Source organism: Neophocaena asiaeorientalis, unplaced genomic scaffold (genome assembly GCF_003031525.2).
Source record: "Neophocaena asiaeorientalis asiaeorientalis breed wild unplaced genomic scaffold, Neophocaena_asiaeorientalis_V1.1 scaffold388, whole genome shotgun sequence".
Lineage (NCBI taxonomy): Eukaryota > Metazoa > Chordata > Mammalia > Artiodactyla > Phocoenidae > Neophocaena > Neophocaena asiaeorientalis.
In genome coordinates this window covers 4,373,682-4,394,591 of record NW_020172738.1, presented here as the reverse complement: position 1 = coordinate 4,394,591, position 20,910 = coordinate 4,373,682, and the positions used below count along the sequence as shown (strand labels likewise).

Sequence of the window (20,910 nt, the reverse complement as noted above, 5' to 3'; positions counted from 1 at the left end):
GTAATTAGAGAAACCAATATGAACAAATGTAAAATTTCCTTGGAGTTACTCAATTTATGTAAGTAATCTGCTGACCTTGCAAAATTGTGTCTACCAGTTTTGTAAATTGAATCTTATTTTAAGTGCACTGAGAGAGTGCATTTAAAGAAGCTCTGTAATAGGTCTTCTTGTTAAGTGGGAAAATGTCCTGTCATATTTTGGTTATGAGTATGTTATGGTTTTGTTTGTTTCATAAGTGAGAAAATTTGTTCACTTATTTAAGTAATATGAATACCTTCTTTATGCAAAAATGGACATTGTGGTATGGTAGGGCGTTGAGATGTATGAGAGAGTAAGCTATACAGTGCAGTGCTTTCATGAGATTACATCTGTATGTAACTTTAGGAGTCAGGGGTTCCCTCATTTGATGATTTGAGAAGTACAGGGATATAATTCATTGCTCCAAACTTCCTTATTCAAACATACACCCTTGTAGCAGTGTTTGACATTTCCTTGTTAGAAAGTTATTCCTTTGCTTTTTTTATTGAAAGGATACTATAAGGGAGATGGAAGGGTAGAGGGTTGGCTGGAACAAGGGTAGAGGCAGTATTAGGGAATAAGGAGAGACAAGGTTGCTAACTGTGAGGGAGGGAGCAGAGGAATCTGAGAGAACAATAATAAGTTAATTCCTTTTCAAATTGTTTTGGAACAAGATAGGACTTGTTAGGATAAATATCATAAATGAATAAGCTGTGAATATGATGAATTTAGTCTTATTCTCATAATACAGATGAATTGGAAAACAAAATGTCCTGCTTTAAAGGAATAATAATGATTTGCTAAATTTTCACTTTTGGAAATTTAGATGATATCGTTAAAGCCTTAATTTGTGATTGCTAGTTGTAAAGGTACTTGAAAGTAATTCATATGGTAGTTGTTTCTTCGTAGTTAAGTTTGGAAGTTTTACTAGGATGAAATTGCTGTGTTCAGTTTCTCCTCCTGTGCAATCTTCATAACTGTATTTTATAACTTACCAAGAGCTGGAAGGAAAGGAATTTATTAGTGTAGAACTTAAAGCAAAACAACAAAACCTAACTTAACATTTCTCCACTTCGAAATGTGAAACAGATAACGTCCAAACCTGACATATCATTGTCACTTTCTTAGGAAATATGAAAATATTTAAATAATAACTTTGAATTCTTTACCATTGAGCCCCTCATATATGTATTATTCTCCTTCCATCAGACATACACTAAAGCAATATTTGTGTTTCCAAGAAGCTCATGTGTTACAGGTACTGTTTGCTTCTAACTAGGTGGTTACTTGAATTTATCTTTAAATATATTATTTAGTGTGGGTCTGACTAAATTTACATTGACATAACTATTGTGGGGATTAATAGTTTAAGATAACTTTTAAATATTTGTAGTTTATGGAATGAAAACACTGTTCCAAGTTTAAATGTGCTAATTAAAAATGTTTTGAATTATCTGATACATAATTTTAAAAATACTGTAGTTTGTAATAGTAAATCTGTAAAATATTTTATCTTTCAGGCGAGGGTTAAATCCACCACACAGGGTGAAATCCATCTCCATGACAACATTCACACAACAGGAAATTGAATTCCTTCAAAAACATGGAAATGAAGTAAGTATTTTTTACAATTTTCAACTTTTTTGTTGGTAGTCATTTTAATAAGATTTAATAAGTTGCTTAGAATGGTGAATTTTCACTGTCTAAAAAGTTATTTTTGTATTCTATATTCAGATGTTGTAGAAAGTACTTATTTAATAATGTGTTTAGAATTAATGTCTACTACATAAATATTTTACCTTAAACCTGAGATGAAACCTGTGTGTAAACTTTGTCAGTATTGAATATAAAAGGCATTTTTGGAGGACATCTAGTATTGGAGTAACTGTTAGTTTTTGCTTTAAAAGACAAAATAAGAGAGGGAGAAAGGGAATTAACATTATGGTATTGTAGTAAACTTTCGTTAGGCTGTTGTGTGATCAGCTTTCACTTGAGGACCCCTCTTTGCTTTTTACGTTTTTAACTTTAGATGTATGTGACGTTTAATATTGAGAAGTGCTCAGTAGGGAGGAGGTTAGTAGTTCTGAGGGGGCAGCCTAGCGTCATGAGGAACTCAGTAAAGATTAGCAGGGGAGCCTTTTCTTTCTACTCTGCTTTAATGGGCTTTCAGGAATTCCATTCTGTTTGCTTTCTTAGTAAAAGTGGTGGTCTACTATTTAAAAAAAACAACTAAAATTAACAGCAAAAGCAAGCATGTTTTATAATCTTGGGGCAAGGATGAGCCAGTCAACCCAATTGATCAGTAATAGCCATTATTATTTAATAGACACTTTAATCACTTCCTAGAAAGGAAATATTACTTTAGTTGTACTACAGTGGTTGCATGTTTTTTGGGGCTTTTATTTTTGCATGTTTTTGATATGACACAGAAAAGAATTTAAGTCTTAAGATTTTATTAATTTCAATCTTCTTTTTCACCCTCAGAAGATATATGCAAGCGTTTTGTACTCTGCCTCTTTTTTCCCTAACACTTTGATAGTAGCCTCTTAAACTTGCTTGTCTACTTGTGATTCATGTGTGTATATGGTTCTAAAGTAGTAAAGAAGTATAAATTTAAGATTATGAAATATTTTTAAATACATGATTTAGAGAATTGAGCACACACTTTGAAGTTTCCAGACTTTGCCGATAAAAAATTATCTTGAGTAATCAAGTTCCAGACTGATGTAGGTACATTACAGGAAAATCTAAAGCAAGATAAAGGGCAGAAGGTGTGTAATGACAGTTAGTGTAGAAATGTATTTTTGGATTAAAAGACAATTTGAACTATTTGTGTAAAGTTTGGGATTAGCCTAGCAGTGCATATTTTAAATTACTTCCTTAGAATTTTGGCCTTCTATACAAAATTTTGGACATCAGAATGGAGTCAGAAATGAAAAAATATTATCTGTTCTTAGATTAAAAATCAACTGACAGTAGATAAAGTCAGAGTAGTAGAACTGGAAAGATAACAAACAATGCATTGGAGAAGTAAGTAAAAAACATTCAAACCTGTCAGTAGATAAGATTAGGTGGAGACTGGTTCCAGAATACTACGATTGAAGGACCTTTTGTTCCTGAAATTGTGGTAAGTACACTTGATATGAGATGTACTCTCTTAAAAAAATTTTAAGTGTAAAATGTAGTATTGTTAACTATAGGCAAAGTGTTGTAAATGGATCTTTAGAACTTACTCATCTTGCATAACTGAACTTTATACCCATTGAATAGCAACCACCATTCTGTTTTCTGCTTCTGTGAGTTGGACTGTTTTAGATGCCTCATTTAAGTGGAGTCATGTAGTACTGCTCTTCTGTGACTGGCTTATTTCACTTGGCATAATGTTCTCAAGGTTCAGCCATGCTGTTGCATATGACAGGATTTCTGAAGGAAGTTATTAAGGCTGTAATATCAAAATAAATTTAGAATATATGAAAAGAAATTTTAGGTAACTCATTATATCAAACAGTAGAAACAAAATACAAACAATAGAGATGACTGGAATGGATTTATGAATGTTAAATCCTACAAAGAGTCATGCAAATTAATAAGACATTGAAAGCCCTCACCATGGCAGTCACTGTACTAGGTACTTGGATACAGTTATAGAAATGTCACATAGGCTTAGCTGACATAGAGCTCATGGTCTAGTTTGGGAGACAGGTATGTAACAAATAATTACAACAGTGTGTTAGATAATTAATGGTAAAGAATAAGAAGTTTCAGAAGTAATGTGGAAGGAGGGACTCAATCTGTTGGTGAAAAGGAGAGGATTGGGAAGATCTCACGGAGGGGGGCTGAACATTTGCTGGCTTTTGAGGGTGACTAGGACTTAGGCTGGCAGGAAAAGATATTGCAGGCAGAGCAAACACAGTGCACAAAGAAAAAGAGAAATTTGCAATGGTTCTTACTGCTAGAAAGTGTACCAACCATTTAATTACTTGTTAAGGGAGGAAAGCATACTTTCTTGTGTCCCTAAGGACATCTTAGAACCAAAGTATTGGACTAGGTATATTTGATTCTTTACAATATTAGCAATATCTGTGTTCTTAAAATTTCAAGAGATGTATAGAAGGTGAAGATTGATATCATGAAATGCAGGATGATTGGTACAACTTAATAAAAAACTATAGACTTGAAGTACAAGTGCTTTATTATCAGTTTATCTTATTTAAACATTTAAATCTTAAGTATAACATGCATAGAGAAAAAATACAGATCTTTATTTTTCGTTTCAAATTATGTTGCCATATTTGCAGTGTGTGTTGTCTCTCAGTAGTCTGAAAAGGACCATACTCAATCATATAAATTTTGGATTAAAAAGAAGGTACTGTCATACATCTTGTGCATGAATGGGTTCATGCCTGAAGTTAAAAGATCAAAAAGTATATTAACTGCCAGAAGTCTTGGATCTTCTACCCCTATGAGGAAGTTTTAACGTTCTGAGGGGCATGTTTGGTTGTTAACGATTAGGGAACGTTGCTGGCTTAAGCAGACAAGCACCATGGTTGCTGGATGATTCACAAGGTGTTGAATAGAGTTAACCTATATTCCACATGCTTTGGATGTTCCTCCAGACCTTTATAAGTGGGAAAAAGCTTTTTACAGTCGGTCTGCATGTATAACTTAAATCTGTTTTATATGCTTTCATTAATAGTCGTGAACAACTTATTGCCAGAAGTCATGCTGCCAAGTCCAGAATCAAGTGTGGGAGGGGACTACCAAGTTACAGGGCAGAGGGCTTGGATACAGGAAGCCATTAATTGAGACCGTCGATGCAGTGACTTGACACATTTGTATATCTGGGAAAGATTTCACTTTTCATTGAGAACTTTACTAAGAATTGTTGACTGTTTTTGGCAAGTCACAAAACTGATGGCAGCACCACTCACGGCATTTGAGTCATTAATAAAGTACATCTGAATTGGTCTGAGTTGGTAGCTGTGGTAAGCAGATGATGTTATTAGTATTTATAAATATGTATCACGGACACCCTTGATGTTTATAACATATTAATATCTACAGATGTAGTTTACAAGTTACTTGAATATTACTTTAGAATTCTTAGACTCCTACAGTGTGTTCATTGGAGGAGATACGTACATTATCAGGATATAGAACATACTTGCCAGATGTTAGTAAAATATTTTATAACAAAGCACTTTGTGTTTATTGGTGTTGACATTTTTTCCAAAAGTCAGATATTTCACAAAAAATTTCCACATATTTATCTTATAATGCTTTCTTTTGTATCATGATGTTACTTAAAGAAAATCTTTAGTGGTTTGCTCCATATGTCCTCTTTTATGATGTTGTGGGTCAACCATGGTCCTCTAGTTGAAGGAATTTCACTATTGGGTTAACTTCTGATTATCAAACTTAATGGAAGGAAGGCTGGCTAACAGTGCTATAGATAATTCAGTAAAAGGAAAATGTAGAAGTAATTTTATTTTGAACCATACAGTTTTTCTTTTCTAGTAATAAATTAATCTTCCTAATTATGTTTCAGGACTGAGAGTAAAAGGGTTACTGCTGATGCTCCACAGGCATAAAATCTACATGTAGAAATAAAATCATGCATTCATTGACAGTATTTGATCATCTTTATGCTAGATTAAAAAAAATAACCCCCAACCCAGAAGCTAAAGCTTTAAAATAATCCTTCTTAAACAGTAGACCCATAAGGTAAGGTGTGCTTTTTCCCTGGTTAACATTCATAATTGATTCATTCTTCATTCTTTTTTTTTTAAATTTATTTATTTTTTATTTTTAATTTTTGTCTGTGTTGGGTCTTCGTTTCTGTGCGAGGGCTTTCTCTAGTGCAGCGAGCAGGGGCCGCTCTTCATCACAGTGCGCGGGCCTCTCACTGTCGCGGCCTCTCTTGTTGCGGAGCACAGGCTCCAGATGCGCAGGCTCAGTAGTAGTGGCTCACGGGCCTAGTTGCTCCGCGGCATGTGGGATCTTCCCGGACCAGGGCTCGAATCCGTGTCCCCTGCATTGGCAGGCAGATTCTCAACCACTGCGCCACCAGGGAAGCCCCATACTTCATTCTTGAAGCAGAGATTTATTAATCATCTACCATGTGCCAGGGATTGTCTTTGGGTGCTAGGGATACTGTCTATGATTCGTGCCCTCAGGTAAAGTTTACAGTCTACTAGGGGAGAGAGACAGTAAAAATAATTTTTTTGAGTTCCATTTTGGTATAAGAGTGAGAAAGGGCTTCAGTTTAGAGTTGTAAATGCTTGGGATTATGCAGACAGTTTTTTTCAAGAAGTTATACTTATGGCTTAAATAGGCTTTATTTTATGAGACAGCTGTTTAGGCCTTTAGTGTAGTTAAATTGCATCTTTGGGAAGATTGGAGTTATTTTATAATCAGAAACAAGCATTGCCACAAAGAAAAATATTTTGATACCTAAAAAATTTAAAGTTCCAAATTCACATGCTGTGACAGTTTTGCTAGAATATTCAGGTATCATTTTGTGATATGTTACACTCAATCTATTATGCTGTTAAACAGGACACTAGTGGTTATTTCCTAAACCATCCTGTCTTATAAACTTGTAATAAGTGATGGTCATTCTCAATACAGAACAGTGGACTCTGTAAAGTAGAAGACCAATATCAGAAAGAGCCCGTAGGCCATTATCATAGTAAAGACAATGAGCTTTTGAATTAATCCTGAATCAGGGCATGGAACTGTCAGGTAGTTTCAAAGTGTTGTATTCATTTCTTTTAAGTTTGATTAAAAACTAAACAATCTTAACCCAAACTGCAGCTCTCTAGGGAAATTAATAAAATTTGGGCTGGGCCTATTAAAAGAGTACTTGAAGTGCAGTGGTCTTGTGCAGAAAGGATTGGATTTGGACTTGGAAGGATGGGAACGATGGACAAGATGCCTCTGAGCCTCACTTTCTACAAGTGTAAAATAATAACAGTGTCTTAATATAGAAAGGCTAGAATAATTTGAACTCAAGCAACCTGTGAAAGTTCCCAGCATATTTCTTATTTTTTTTGCGGCACGCGGGCCTCTCACTGTTGTGGCCTCTCCCATTGCGGAGCACAGGCTCCGTATGCACAGGCTCAGCGGCCATGGCTCACGGGCCCAGCCGCTCTGCGGCATGTGGGTTCTTCCCCGACCGGGGCATGAACCTGTGTCCTCTGCATCGGCAGGCGGACTCTCAACCACTGTGCCACCAGGGAAGCCCTCCCAGCATATTTCTTATAGAATAATATAGATATTCAGATGTTTGTTGAATCAGAATCTAAGATGGTAGAAGGTATAGAAGGATTATCAATATTTTTTTTTGACTTTTTGTTCAGAGTGGTTTCATTAGGGGAATTTTTCAGTTTTCTTAGAATACAGTAGCATCATTTACATTAATTTTAGGTTATGTATTTAAACTCTTTGGAGCATTTTAATTATATGCTGAGCTTAAATAATATTAGTAAAATTTGGCAGTTATTTTAGTAACAGCATATTAAATATTATTGAGTGGCAGAGTTAAGTTACATACTCGTTAATCCAGGGTCTACAGTTACTTTGCTGTCTGTACAGAGGTTGGCAAAAGTGTTTCTGTAAATGGCCAGATGGTAAATATTGAAGGCCACCTACATACAGTCTCTGTTGTATATTCTTGTTAGAAAAAATCTTAAAAAAGTAACCCTTTAAATATGCATAAACCAAATGATCAGGGGCAGTACAAAAATAGGCCAGTGACCCAAATTTGCTCTGCAGGTGGTTGATTATAGACTCCTGGTCTATGGAATTCCGAAGTTTTCAGCTCTCAATATAAATTCTTTTATAACCTTGCTTCTTTTCCTAGTTAATCTTTTTCTTGCTTCATTACCAATAGAAATGTTTGAACGCCAGTGGTTTCTGTATCCCACTTTTCTTGCCATTTTGCTCAAGCTGAATCATTTATCCTGAATCTGTTTTTCAAGACCTATCAAAGTTTTTACCCTTCCATCAAGTCTTTCAGGAGTATTTTAGCCCACAGGGACTGACACCCCCCTGCCCCCCATACTTTAAGCTTTTTTTTTTAAAATATAGCATTGACTCTAAGATTTTACACAATTTTTTTTTTATTGCTCTCATAGTTTCTTCTGTATTGGTCTTATTACCCTCAAAACATTATAGACATTTCCATGGCATAATCTTATATATTTCTTCATTATACCTAGAGCAGTGAGAATGTATCAATGTGTGTGTGTGTACATATATGTAAATGTGTTTATTTTAAATTTTGTTTTATTTTATTATTATTATATTTGTAAAAATTTCTGGGCTTTACTCCTCAGAGATTCTGACCCTGGGTGTGGGGTGGGGCAGAGGAGTGTCTGTCTGCATTTTCAGCCAGAAGCCCCATGTGATTCTATTGCTGATGGCTACAGACCACCTTTTGAGAGAACCAGTACAGTAACTAAAGGCTCCATCCAGTCTAGACTCAAAATAATCTGTGGTCTAGTTTCGGCACCACTAATTGATAAGCCTTGTTACCTTGGGGAAACTACTTTTCCCTGAGCTTCATTTTCCTTTGTACACTATGGGAAGTACCTATCCTGCCTATTTGATGAGGTTGATTTGAAGGTAGTACATGTGAAAACATTTTGAAAACTGATGTATTATGTAGATGTAAGATGTCAGTTTTAAGTGCAAATGTACTTTTTCATTGACTTCTAAGCTCAGGGGGAAAAAAGTATATAGGAAAATGGTGTGCTTTGAACTGAATTTAGTTTAGGGAGACTTTTGCAGAATTACAGTCAATATGATGGTATTAATCAGTATGAAAAGTTAATTCAATAATAATAGTACCATTTCAAAAAATTTTAACTAAAAATATGTAATTATTTGAGAGACTAGCTTCCTAGTGAGATATTTGAGGTTTAAAACCATCTAGCTAAAATATCGAAGCATGTTCTGTATTAAAGAGGCTATTTGTTTAACTTCTGCATATTTATGAAGAAACGCATATTTTAAAGTCTGGCCTCTATTTTGAAAGAAAGGCAAGGTGTTAAGTTTCTAAAAATTCTGCTGAATCAAATCAGTAATGACATAGTAATCTTTAAAATATTCAGAGTGCATTCTTTGATATTAGTTGTTGGCTTTCAGAGAAATATCTAATGATACTAATTAACAAAAAGAATGTTGGAAATGTGATCTTTGTTTTGTACATATTGTAGCTTGTTGATCTTTCTGAGTGATGACTGAAAACTCAGGAGTATTGTAGAAGGAGCTGGACGGTAGTTTGTAACTACTCTGAGCATTTATTTAACTTTTTATTGCATTTGTATCCCAGGTCATATTATTTATTTCCTTCTAACTCTCTGCTTCAGCCATTCTAGCTTCCTCTCATCTCTCAGCTTTTGGTTCGTTCTTTCTTGCCATTTAAGTATGTTATCTTTTTTTTTTTTTTTTTAAATTAAATATAAAATTATTCATTCTTTTTGTTCTTTTTTAAACTTTTTGTTGTGGAGCTGCTCATATATCTACACAGTAGACAGAATAATGTACCAAACTCCTGTCCCTTTTTTATTATGTGAAGCAGATCTGAGACATACAATTTTCCTCTGTAAATTCAGGAACTAGATGTTATCTCTAAAAAAGGACTTTAAAAGAATATATAACTCCATATCGTTATCATATCCATAGAAACTGATAGTAATCTAATTACATAGCCAGTGTTCAAGTTTCCTTTTATTTCATAAATTTCCTTTTTTCTCTTCCCTTAAGCATATGTTTGAATAGAGATGCAAGTAAGGCTCACATGTTATGAATGGTTAATATGGGTTTTGAAACTCTGACAAAGGATTGGAGGCTAGATGGGTCAGACTTTGGCCTGCCTAGGCCTGGCTGGGACCAGGCAACTTCCTGGGGCCTGTACCACTTGGTCTGTGGGATAGAGTCAGGTTTGTGCCAGGACAGTGGGGGTCTCAGACCAGGTGGTTACTCTGGGGCTGGATACACTGTAACTGGGGGCCCTTCCAGCTCAAGTCCCTGGGAAATCATAGCAGTTGAGGTGAATTCCAAGCTTTGCACTCAAACTCACAGTACAAGTTCTCCTGGTACATATCTGAGTTGTAGTCTTTCACATGTGTCTTCCATTGCTCCAGTGTCACCTGCTACCAGGCTGCTGAAAATCAATGTTGGGTTCTTACTATAGAGCAGGAATGCTAGTTGGTTGCTAGGACCAACCAACAACCAACAACTGGCATTCATCTTGGCAACGGAAGATTCCATCTGGATGCAGGGTGCTTTATGAGCTGGTAAGAAGGAACTTAAGAAAAGCTCTGGGGCCATAGATTTTTGACGAATTGGTGACGACATCGAAGGTTTTTTGGTTCTTTTTCATGAAATTCAAGCCATCCTGCACAGGCAGGATCATCTTTGGGTAGTAGTAGCCATAGGCCATGCCCGGCAGGAACTTCTTAGAGATTTAGATGGTATCTTTTGTCAGTTTTCTCCTAGACCATGGGCTCCACCAGTTCCCCAGGGATGATCTCTTACTGGCCTGTGATGCTAGGATTTTTCCAAGGATGGGGTGGCTGTGAGCAGTCATCTTCTGGCACCAGAACCTGTCCTGCCTTGTGCCACCTAACTGCAGTATGGTGCCATAAGTCTTACTGAAGGTGAGCAAGGTCTCCTGGTAGTGTGAGCACTGTAGCTGCTCTGCTTGAGGGGGGCCTGGTTGGGTTATCTGCTAAGTTGTCTCTCATACCCCCCTCTCACGGATGGCCATAGCAAGATCTTGTCCCTGGCAGAGTCTGCTCAAAGCCACAACACGATGGCCATATTTGGCTGTCTTCTGCCCCCTCACCTCTCAACATTTTATTATGAGAAATACATAAAACTTTAAAAATTATGCAGGCACATTAAACACGGTGCTGTATTTGCACTAGCAAATATCAGTCTCCATTTGGTCATCCTCCTTATATTTTTCTTGCATTTCAAAGTAATTTGCAAACATTAGTTCATATCACCCCTAAAATCTTATATATATCATTAATTAGAATGCGATATTTGTTAAGATTTTTTTGAGGTATAATTTATGCACAGTGAATGTAAAAGTCATAATTGTACCTTTGGAAGAGTTTTGATAAATGTATCCAGTTTGGTAACCCAAAGTCCTATAAAGATATAGAACATGACCATCATTCCCCCAGAGTTCCCCTAACATCTCTTCCTGTTCAGTCCCTCCCCTTTCCAGAGGCAACCACTGTTTTGATTTTTATTCATACTCGTATAAAGAAAATAATTAAGAATGCTTTTTTTGTTCTACAAATAAAAAATACTGGAAAGGGTATGGAGAAAAGGGACCCCTCCTACACTCTTGGTGGAAAGGTAAATTGGTGCAGCTGCTATGGAAAACAGTATGGAGGTTCCTCAAAAAGCTAAAAATAAGAGTTGTCCTATGATCCAGCAATTCCTCTCCTCGACATATATCCAGACAAAACTATAATTCAGAAAGATAGATGCATCCCTATGTTCATAGAAGCACTATTCACAATAGCCAAGGCATGAAAACAACATGTGTTCATCAGCAGATGAATGAATAAAGATGTGATACATATACACAATGGAATACTACTCAGCCATAAAAAGGAATGAAATAATGCCATTTACAGCAAACATGGGGGACCTAGAGATTATTGTACTACGTGAAGTAAGTCAGAAGACTTATCATATGATATCAAGTATATGTAGAATCTAAAAAAATGTTACAAATGAATTTACTTACAAAGCAGAAACAGACTTAGAAAACAGGCTTATGGTTACCAAAGGGGAAAGGTGAGGGGGAAGGATAAATTAGGAGCTTGGGGTTAACATATACACACTGCAATATATAAAATAGATAATCAACAAGGACCTACTGATTGCCTTGTCTTTTGATTATGGATCACACTCTCTTGTGTATCTAGTGATTTTAGATTATATCTAGAGCATCAGCAAATGGTAGGTTGTAGAGCCTCTGGGTTCTGTCTTGTTTGTCCAGGAATTATTGGTTTTGTTTGTTTTGCTCACTTTTTACTTTAGCAAACTCTGCCTCTCCTGGTGGGAGCCAGCTGAAATCTCTGTTCAGTTCTTTTAGTCCTTAATTGAACTGCTTTGAATTGTCCTTGTACATTCCTCGATCAAGGGTGAGCCAGAGATTTGTGCAAAGTTGTTATGCAAGTTTTGCAGCTCTCCCTTCTTGGACATACCCTTCACTTTACAGGTGCTGTGGTTGTGCACTCTGTCTTTAACCTTTTAGATTTGTGGATTTCTCCTTGAGTTTTGGCAGCTCTGCTTGGCAGAGGTCTGCTTTCAAATGATGATCTTTAAAAAAAGAGTAGATACTTAGTGCTGTTTCTTTCTTACAGGTGTTGACTCTTCTCCAGAATCTGTTTACCTTGTGGTTGCTTTCTAGTGTCTTCTGATAATTCTTATAATGTGTGCTGAGTTTATAGTTGTTAATTTCTGGGAGCTGGGTTTTAATTTGAGCTACACTGACGTTACTGGAAGTGGAACCTGCTCTGCTTGTCTTTTAACTTTTTTTTTTATTCTATAAGTTTCCCCTTCAGTTATTTACTCCTATTCTCTCTCCCGCTCCCTTTTTCCTTCTCTCAGCTCAGTCATTTTTCAGTAGTGTCCCACTATCACGATTTTGCTGATTCCATCCATGCAGTGTCAGTGTTCCTCTGTCATCTCAGTTCCCTATAAATTGATAGTCGGATCTAGTAGCTTCCTAAGATTCACATTTAACTGGGGGAAGAGGGAAGACTCAGTGTTTCATAGGTTAGATGGTGTGTTCTTTTGTGGAGAAACACATTTTTGTGTTTTTGTCTGTGTTGAGAGGGGGTGGCTGATACTCTATGCCTACGTCCATTAGTAGGGATTGTAAAATGGTGATAACTTAGTCTGGGAACCTGTAAGGGGATCCTTGGGACCTTTACAGGGGTTCTCTGAGGTCAAAATTTTTTTAATAATAATTTTAAGACTTGATTTGCTGTATTTACTCCCAGTCTCATGATTATACAGTGGAGTTTTCCAGAAGCTACATAACATAACAATGCAGAAGCTGATCAGAAATCAGCTGTCTTCTATTTAAACAGGTATTAATGAAATTTGCAAAAATATAAAGCAGTGCCACTCTTCTCACTAATTTTTACTCTAGAAAATATAGCTATTTTTACAATTAAAAGTTAGTTACATTAACATACAATAGTTTTATTGCTGTTAAAAGTACATTAATATTGCCTAGGATGTGGGAGTAGGGGTAATGTAGAGCGACTGCTAATGGATATGGGATTTCTTTAGACAATAATAAAAATGTTCTAAAATTGAGCTGTGCTGGTGGCTCAATTTTAATGTGTACTAAACACATTAAATTGTACACTTTAAATAGGTGAATTATATGTTATACAAATTATATCTCAATAAAGCTTCCAAGAAGTAAAAAAAAAAGTACATTAAAACTGTTTCTCATAAATATCAGTAGAGTGCACATAAACAAAGCCATTTATGGTCCTCAACATTTAACTGTTTTCAAAATGAGTTAGTTCTGTAGCATCTCCCACAGTGACCAATCAGGGGGTGTGTGTGTGTGTGTGTGTGTGTATACAATAAATTGGTCATATATATATATCACTGTGAAATTGTTTATTTGACTTATTTCAGTCAGTAGCAGTTATTCTTGTTGATGTTCAGTTGTCCCCTTTGGACAATGAGATAATCTGTTTTGGAAACCTACTATAACTTCTGCAAATCTCATTTTTACTTAGAAGAGCTTTCCCTAAATTTTCCTTTTCCTCTTCTTATATTAACCTGTGAGCCATCTGTCTATTTGCAGATATTCAAAGAAAACTAAATGTTTCTTCTTCTCATGATTGATATATGTAGAATATGGTACAGATCACGTTTACTTCAGAGACTTGTTTTGCATTTGGGCCAGTTAATCTCTGTTCATTTGCCAAGGGCTACATTCCCAACCTTAGTCGAGTGCCTGGCAAATGCATGCCTTCAGTCACCAGGACAACCAGACAATAGAATGTCAGTCCAAATCAGTCACTATTACTGAGCCTTAGACGAAGCTAAACAGTGGATGAGTAGTGTTCGTGCTAGAGGTGGTGCTCTGGTATTGATGCTATCCCTAAACCATTGGTAATCCACGAACAGTTCTTACTTCATATCAAGACAAGTAAATAAAACTTCTTAATATTCAGTTCTAAATGAAGTATCAGACCAACTTGCCCATTCTCCCTTGCTCACCTCTGTGTTTATTCTTGTTATATTCTGAAAAATGTAAAAAATGTAAAACTTGCCCTGTAGGGAGAGAAACATGAACCTTTGGTAATTTTTCCTTCTTGGCAAGCTTGCTTATCAGATTCATACTGTCTTAGGGAATGAGAATGCTTTGCTTTAAGAGACTTCACAAATTAAGTTTAGAACAAATGGAACCAAAACGTTGGTGGGAATTTTTTTTTTTTAATACCATTTTAGAAAATGGTTCTAAAGTTTATCCAAAAGCTCAAAAAAAGTAAAACTAGCTGGAAAGAATTTATAAAGCAAGGAGTAAATAGGATTGGCTCTAGTAGATACTAAATGTGTCTCTATGTTTATAGGCAGTAATTTGTAATGTAAACTTGAAGTAATTAATTACAGTAATCTGAAGCTAGTGCAGGGCCTAGTAGACTAGATCTGTAGACTAGATCCTGAGATATACTATAATCCTTATGTATATTAAATATGTATATGAAGTTATTATAAAATAAATTAAGTTCATCAGTGTGCTGTGGAAGGAATTCATTATTCAATAAATGGAGAATCAATTAGAATGTTAACTGACATGGTACGCCAAGATAAGTTTTAGAAAAATTTTAGAGTTAGGAAGCCATAAAAATATAGAAAGTAGTCTCAAAGTATTTCCCTACAAGATACTTACTAATCTTAAGGGGAAAAATAGTGACTATACTGTGGAGAAATCTGGCCTATATTGTTTTAACCAAGTGATTAAAGTTAACATCACCAGGAATGGGACAAACTGACATCATGTGCTTCCTGATATGATGCACTGGGAAGGATACAACATCACTTACGTGGTATTCCTTCCCAAAATGCGTAACATAAATGTAATTATGAGGAAACCTAAATTAAGGAACGTACTATAAAATAACTGACTTGTACTCTTCAGAGATGTCAAGGTCATTAAAGACAAAAACAGACTAAGGAATGGTTCCCGATTAAAGGAGACAAGACAGTTATGGATACTGTACCAGGAGAACTTTTTCCATTTGCTGTTAAGGATACTGTTAAGATAATGGTTAGTCTGTGGATTAGATAGTAATAGTATAAAGTGTTAATTTCCTGATTTTGATAATTGTGTTACGGTTATAGGAAAGAATGTCCTCATTTTTAGGAGATACACATTTAGAGGTAAAAGGTTCATGTCTGTAATTTAAATGGTTCCAAAACTTTTTTTGGAGAGAGAATGATAAAGCAAATGTTAATCTTAGAGACTCTAGGTAAACAGTACATGGGACTTCTTTCCACTACAATTGCAACTTTTCTGTATAACAGATTATTTCATAACTAAAAGGCAGGCAAAACTAAATGGTAGTGTTTAAGGTTAGCTGACTACATATTTAACATTTAAATGTGTGGAGACTTTATAGACTAAAAGCAATGGAAGAAATCACAAAAGTAAAAATTGGCAAATTTAGCTAAAACATGGAAACTTACTAAAGCCATGGCATACAAGATTGAAAGACAGAGCAATACCGGGTACAGGGTAATTTACATATGTCATCTTAGTTTGATAAAATAGGGCAGTTGATAATCTTTCCCCAAATTACTTGTCCCTTTGCTAATATACTAAATCTTACGTTTATAAAGCTGTTTATAATTTATAAAGCACATTCATGAATAGATGTGTGTTTAGGAGTGGGGGGCAGCTTAGCAAGCTCATGCTCCTTACTGAAGAAAGGGGGGAAGGCTCCCTCTCCTGGGAAAACCACAAAACACACACACAACACACAAAACACACAGCTGTTTGGACTAAGAATGGATGCCTAACCCTAGGGGCCAGGGACTAATCAGATCCTCTCTCTTTTACGAAATTGAATTAAGGTTCACAGAGGCTGGACTGAAAACGTGAATCAGTTAACCGAAAAGGCAGTATGTAGTTGGGCCATGTGCAGTCTTAACAAGTAAACAGGAAAAAAAAAATTGTACTAAGATAAGCAAGAGCAGGGATTAGACATAGTATGAGAAACAAAAGTGATAAACTATGTGTTTGCAGGGGGCAGGGAGTGGAGAAGGGCTTTGGAAACAGGTAATCAGACTGCCTAGGTCCCAGATGGCTTCCTGTTTGCAGCGCAGGTTCCCATGTTTTAAGTGTTACTGTTCACTTTGCATAAACTTGTTTTATCTGATCAAATGTGGCTGAGTTTTGGTTCTTTGCAACCTACCTGGAATGCAATTCTGACATTAGAGACATTAAATGAAACAAGGCATGGGAGTGTGCTGTGAGTTGTATATACTGACTTTTACCGTAGGTGTTTGAATTAGATCTGCCGGTCTCCTTCACAACTCACAAACACTTGCAGTTAAGGTTTATTGCTATATCCACTTCATTTAATTTCTCTCTAGTATCCTAAATATTTTCTTCTTTTATCTTTTCTATTTCTTTGTAATTATCAGGTTGGTTTTTTTTTGGCGGTACACGGGCCTCTCACTGCTGTGGCCTGTCCCGTTGCGGAGCACAGGCTCTGGACGCGCAGGCTCAGCGGCCATGGCTCACGGGCCCAGCCGCTCCGCGGCACGTGGGATCTTCCCGGACTGGGGCACGAACCCGTGTCCCCTGCATCCGCAGGCGGACTCTCAACCACTGCGCCACCAGGGAAGCCCCAATTATCAGTTATTTTGAAAAGTGTTACTCTCTCCCTGAAACTCAAACTCTGGTACTTTTCTCCTTTATTCTCAAGTGAATGGGTTTGTATAATAAATTGGCCCTTAGATAGTCCTCACTCTTGGAAAGTTCTTCCTGCAGGGAAGGACTTCTTTCATTTTATGTTCATCTCTCTGTTGTTATTCCCCATGCACATTATAACACAGACCTCAAAAACAGGCTTTTATTTATTATACTATTTAAATCATTATTATTCTTGGATGCTGGGATGGTATCATAGTAAGTCCACGTTGCATGTAATTCAGGCATCGGCAAGCTTTTTCTATAAAGAGCCAGATAGTAAATATTAGGCTTTTGTATCATACAGTCTCTGTTGCAACTACCTAGCAAAGCAGCCCTAGACAATAGATAAACAAGTGGACATGGCTGTGTTCCAATGAAACTTCAGCTTTAAACACAGGCTGTAGGCCAGATTTAGCCTGGGAGGTGTAATTTGCTAACCTTTGGCCTAAATTTGATTTGAGAATTTGGATCAGTGAATTTATTACTTCTGTGTAAGTTGGTAAGCTGAATGTTCTAGGTCAGCATGTATATTTTAGACGGAACGAAGGGGAAAAAAAGATAATTTCCACTGTACATATATTTCAGGGCTGTTAGGAAGTTGCTTCCACCCATGCACCAGATATTTATTTAGTGTCTGCTCTATGTTTGGCAGGCACTGAGAATACAGATAGTGGCAAATCGGAGAGAAGGTTCCTGCCACGTGAAATTTACATTTAGAAGTTGTGAGATAAAGGTCTGTGAAAATAAATAATACATTGTGATAACGTGTATATTAGTTTTGGTGTGGGGAATGTTACCCCTTTGGAATGGTGGTCAGGGAAGACTTTATGGCTGGAAAGAGCGATGATGTAAGATGAGTTTGGAGAATTAATCAGGCCTGAGATCCTATGGGGCCTAAACAGGTGGTGATGAAGAATTTGATTCTTAGGCTGAGGAAGCCATTATAAAGTAGTTTGTGCTTAAATTAAAAAACAACAACAACAAACTAGGATTAAATAAATTGGATTTGATGTCTCATAAATCTGACACTCCCTCACATACCCAAATTATCTGTCTGGTTCACAAAGGCTCTGGTGTCTCGGTGGTCTGCACATGCAGCTTGTGCATGCCTGTTTTCAGTGACTCAGTTGCATATGTTCTAATTCTTGCTAAAACATTTTGTAAAACCAATTTTAAGATGGAATATACCATACAGTCATCAAAAGATGTAAATAATTGCAGGACTATCTGTTTCTTTGCTTAAGGCATATGGATAGTGTTATTTCTTTAAACACTATTAATGAGTATAAATCCTTTATAGATAGGTCATCACTGAGAAATACCTGTCAGCTGTTGACCTAGAAATACTAGCATAGTCATGCTCATGTAGACTTGGGTGAATGTAGAAAATTTTAATAATGTACTTGTTTTTTCAGTATTTAACTTAAATCATGACATATATATGAGAGATTGTTTCTGATTGTTAGTTTTTAGGACAAAATAAGGCAAAAAAAACCCAAACAAACCCTTGTTTTCCCTTTTAGGGAAAAATGTTATGTTGCTGATAGAATTTGTGTAGGTCTATCGTAACTCTCCAGAGAACTTCTAATGTTAATATTTATTTCTGCTTCCAAAAAGTGGATGTTAGTTACTTGCTCATGAATTTTTTCAGTTCTTTAAGTCTCCTATTTGTTTCTATATTTTATGGGCAGTACTGTTAACTGCTGTAATTATGTCTTACAGAAGAAGGCACTCCATCTCTCTACTGAGGAGAGAAAGGACAGAAAGGAGTCTGAACTCTAGTTGATGTGTATAGGTTGGCTTAATGAAAAAAGTCTCTACTTCCAGAGACTCTTTCTGTCCTTTACTTATTTTTATATCTTTGGACCTAGAGGTTGCAAGCAGGGTCATGTCACATTGTTTATTCTTTGTATCTCTTATGAAAATAAGGGGTTGTCTGATCTTAAAGGTAAGTATCCATTCCAGCAAGTTTCCACTCTATTTTGTTGTCCCTGAGAGGATTATAAAACTGTAACATGTTATCTCTATTCATATCTATTTGTCTGATGGATGCAACACTGTTTTCTTACTCTTCCTTTTATATGTGAGTAATTGAGAATTAGTATGGATGTTCCCTATTTTTGGTGTTCATAATTGAGTTGGTTAAACTGCTTGCACTGCATGTATTTACTATCATGATTTAGGTTCAGTGCTGCATAGCTTTCAGCTGCCCTTCTAGCTCTGTCTCCAAGCACCTGGTTTGTCTGGATACGCAAATGGGCTTTCTTGCTTCCTGGCTTCTGGCAGGGTGGGGGTGGGGGGTTCATTCAAGCTGATGGAGAACGTTGTCAGCAGACCAAAGAAAGGAAGGAGGGAAAGGTTAAGATATTTACTTTCTTAACTTCTTTCATGTGGGATTTCTGTAGCCTGGCTGCCTCCTTTCATTGAAGGTCAGAACTCCCGTCAAGTAGCCCTCTTAGTTTTAAGGTTACCAACCACTTCCTCTCCTTCTACCTTCACTGCCAACGGGTGGTGGTAGGTCCTCCTGCTGCTAACCCTGGGACACTATACTCTCACTTGTGATTTCCTTACAGCCTACCTATGCTTTAAACAGTCTCTATTAAACTTCTCAAATTACCCAAATTCAGTGTGCCATCTGTTTCCTAACACAGCCCTGACTGATAAATATACTTTAAAGTATTTTAGATTCTGTCAGTGGTTATTGTGATTGCAATTCTAAAGTGGATTAGCACTAGAATAAGGGAAAAATTATTCTGACAGTTTCATGAACTTATTCTGTTGGTTGATGTGTGATTTTATTTTTAATTCCTCCATAAGGTCTGGTTTTGGGTAGCATTGGCCTGGTTACTGAACACTTAATATGGCACAACCCATTGTTTTAAGCATTGTGGGGAATTCAGAAGTAGGTGAGACACATGCTCAGTAATTCTAATAATAAGCAGTTTGTGGTAAGTTTCATGTGAGAATTACAAGTGCTATAGTAGTTCAGAGAGGGTGATTGTTCCATTAAGACCACTTTGATTCCATCTGCAGCAGGACTGAAGAGAGACCTGCAGTTTCCTGTGTTTCTGGTAAGGCCTGTATTTCCCAGTCCTTGCTTATTACTTCATCACCCCATAACACACCAATGCAAACCACATAAGATACCAGGCCCCAAAGTAAGAATAACTAATACTATTTAAAATTCACTTATATATACCTGTTCTGAGTAGACAACATATTAACTCATTTAACCCTTCCAACATCTCAGTGAAGCAGGTTCTCTTACCTGAGTTGGAATTCACATTAAGGCAGTCTGATTTCCTGGTCTAGGCTCATAACTACCATACCTACAATATTATTCTCTAATTAAAACTAATTATCCACCTCTCCAGAGAGATCATCAAAATGAATCCATCATATATGCAGCCCTTTCAAATGATGGCTTTTAGGTATCCTCGTTGCTCCTCAGTGATGTTTCAAGGCCTGCAGCCCTGTGTTCCTCTTGCCAGTAGAATTTATCACTTGCTCTGTCATCCTGTTGCAGTTATACCAGTTAGCGCCCCTCATTCAATATAGATTTCAGCACTTCACGTAGTGAGTGTCTTTCTTCCACTAGTGTTAACCATTTCTGCCAATCCCAGTGTCTACACAGATAACTCAGCCTCTGGAATTCTTTGACTTCTTATGTCCAGTAATCCTTACTTCTGTTTTAGACTTTATTTATCAGTAACTGTATTACTTCTCAGATTTCAAGTGTAAGCATCCTGTTCTCTGACCATCATTGCTTCTCTCTTCCCAGCTCATTCCCTCTAATTTCATACTCCAACAGTTCTGGGACAACCATAAGAGAGACCTCCAGTCCACTGATGCTAAATTTCTTTGTTGTGTATCATCCTTACTGTGTTTTCATTTTTCTTAACCTA

At 36.5% G+C, this 20,910-nt stretch overlaps 1 protein-coding gene across 5 annotated transcripts in view; it reads left to right on the top strand.

Annotated features, from left to right (window-relative positions):
* AGFG1 (ArfGAP with FG repeats 1) overlaps positions 1–20,910 on the top strand; it is a 70,615-nt gene that overhangs the window by 17,142 nt on the left and 32,563 nt on the right. For all 5 annotated transcript variants that reach the window (XM_024740554.1, XM_024740553.1, XM_024740552.1 and 2 more), the window contains exon 2: positions 1,539–1,632. In XM_024740554.1, the coding sequence (XP_024596322.1) occupies positions 1,539–1,632 (94 nt within the window). The remainder of the gene's footprint in view (positions 1–1,538; positions 1,633–20,910) is intronic.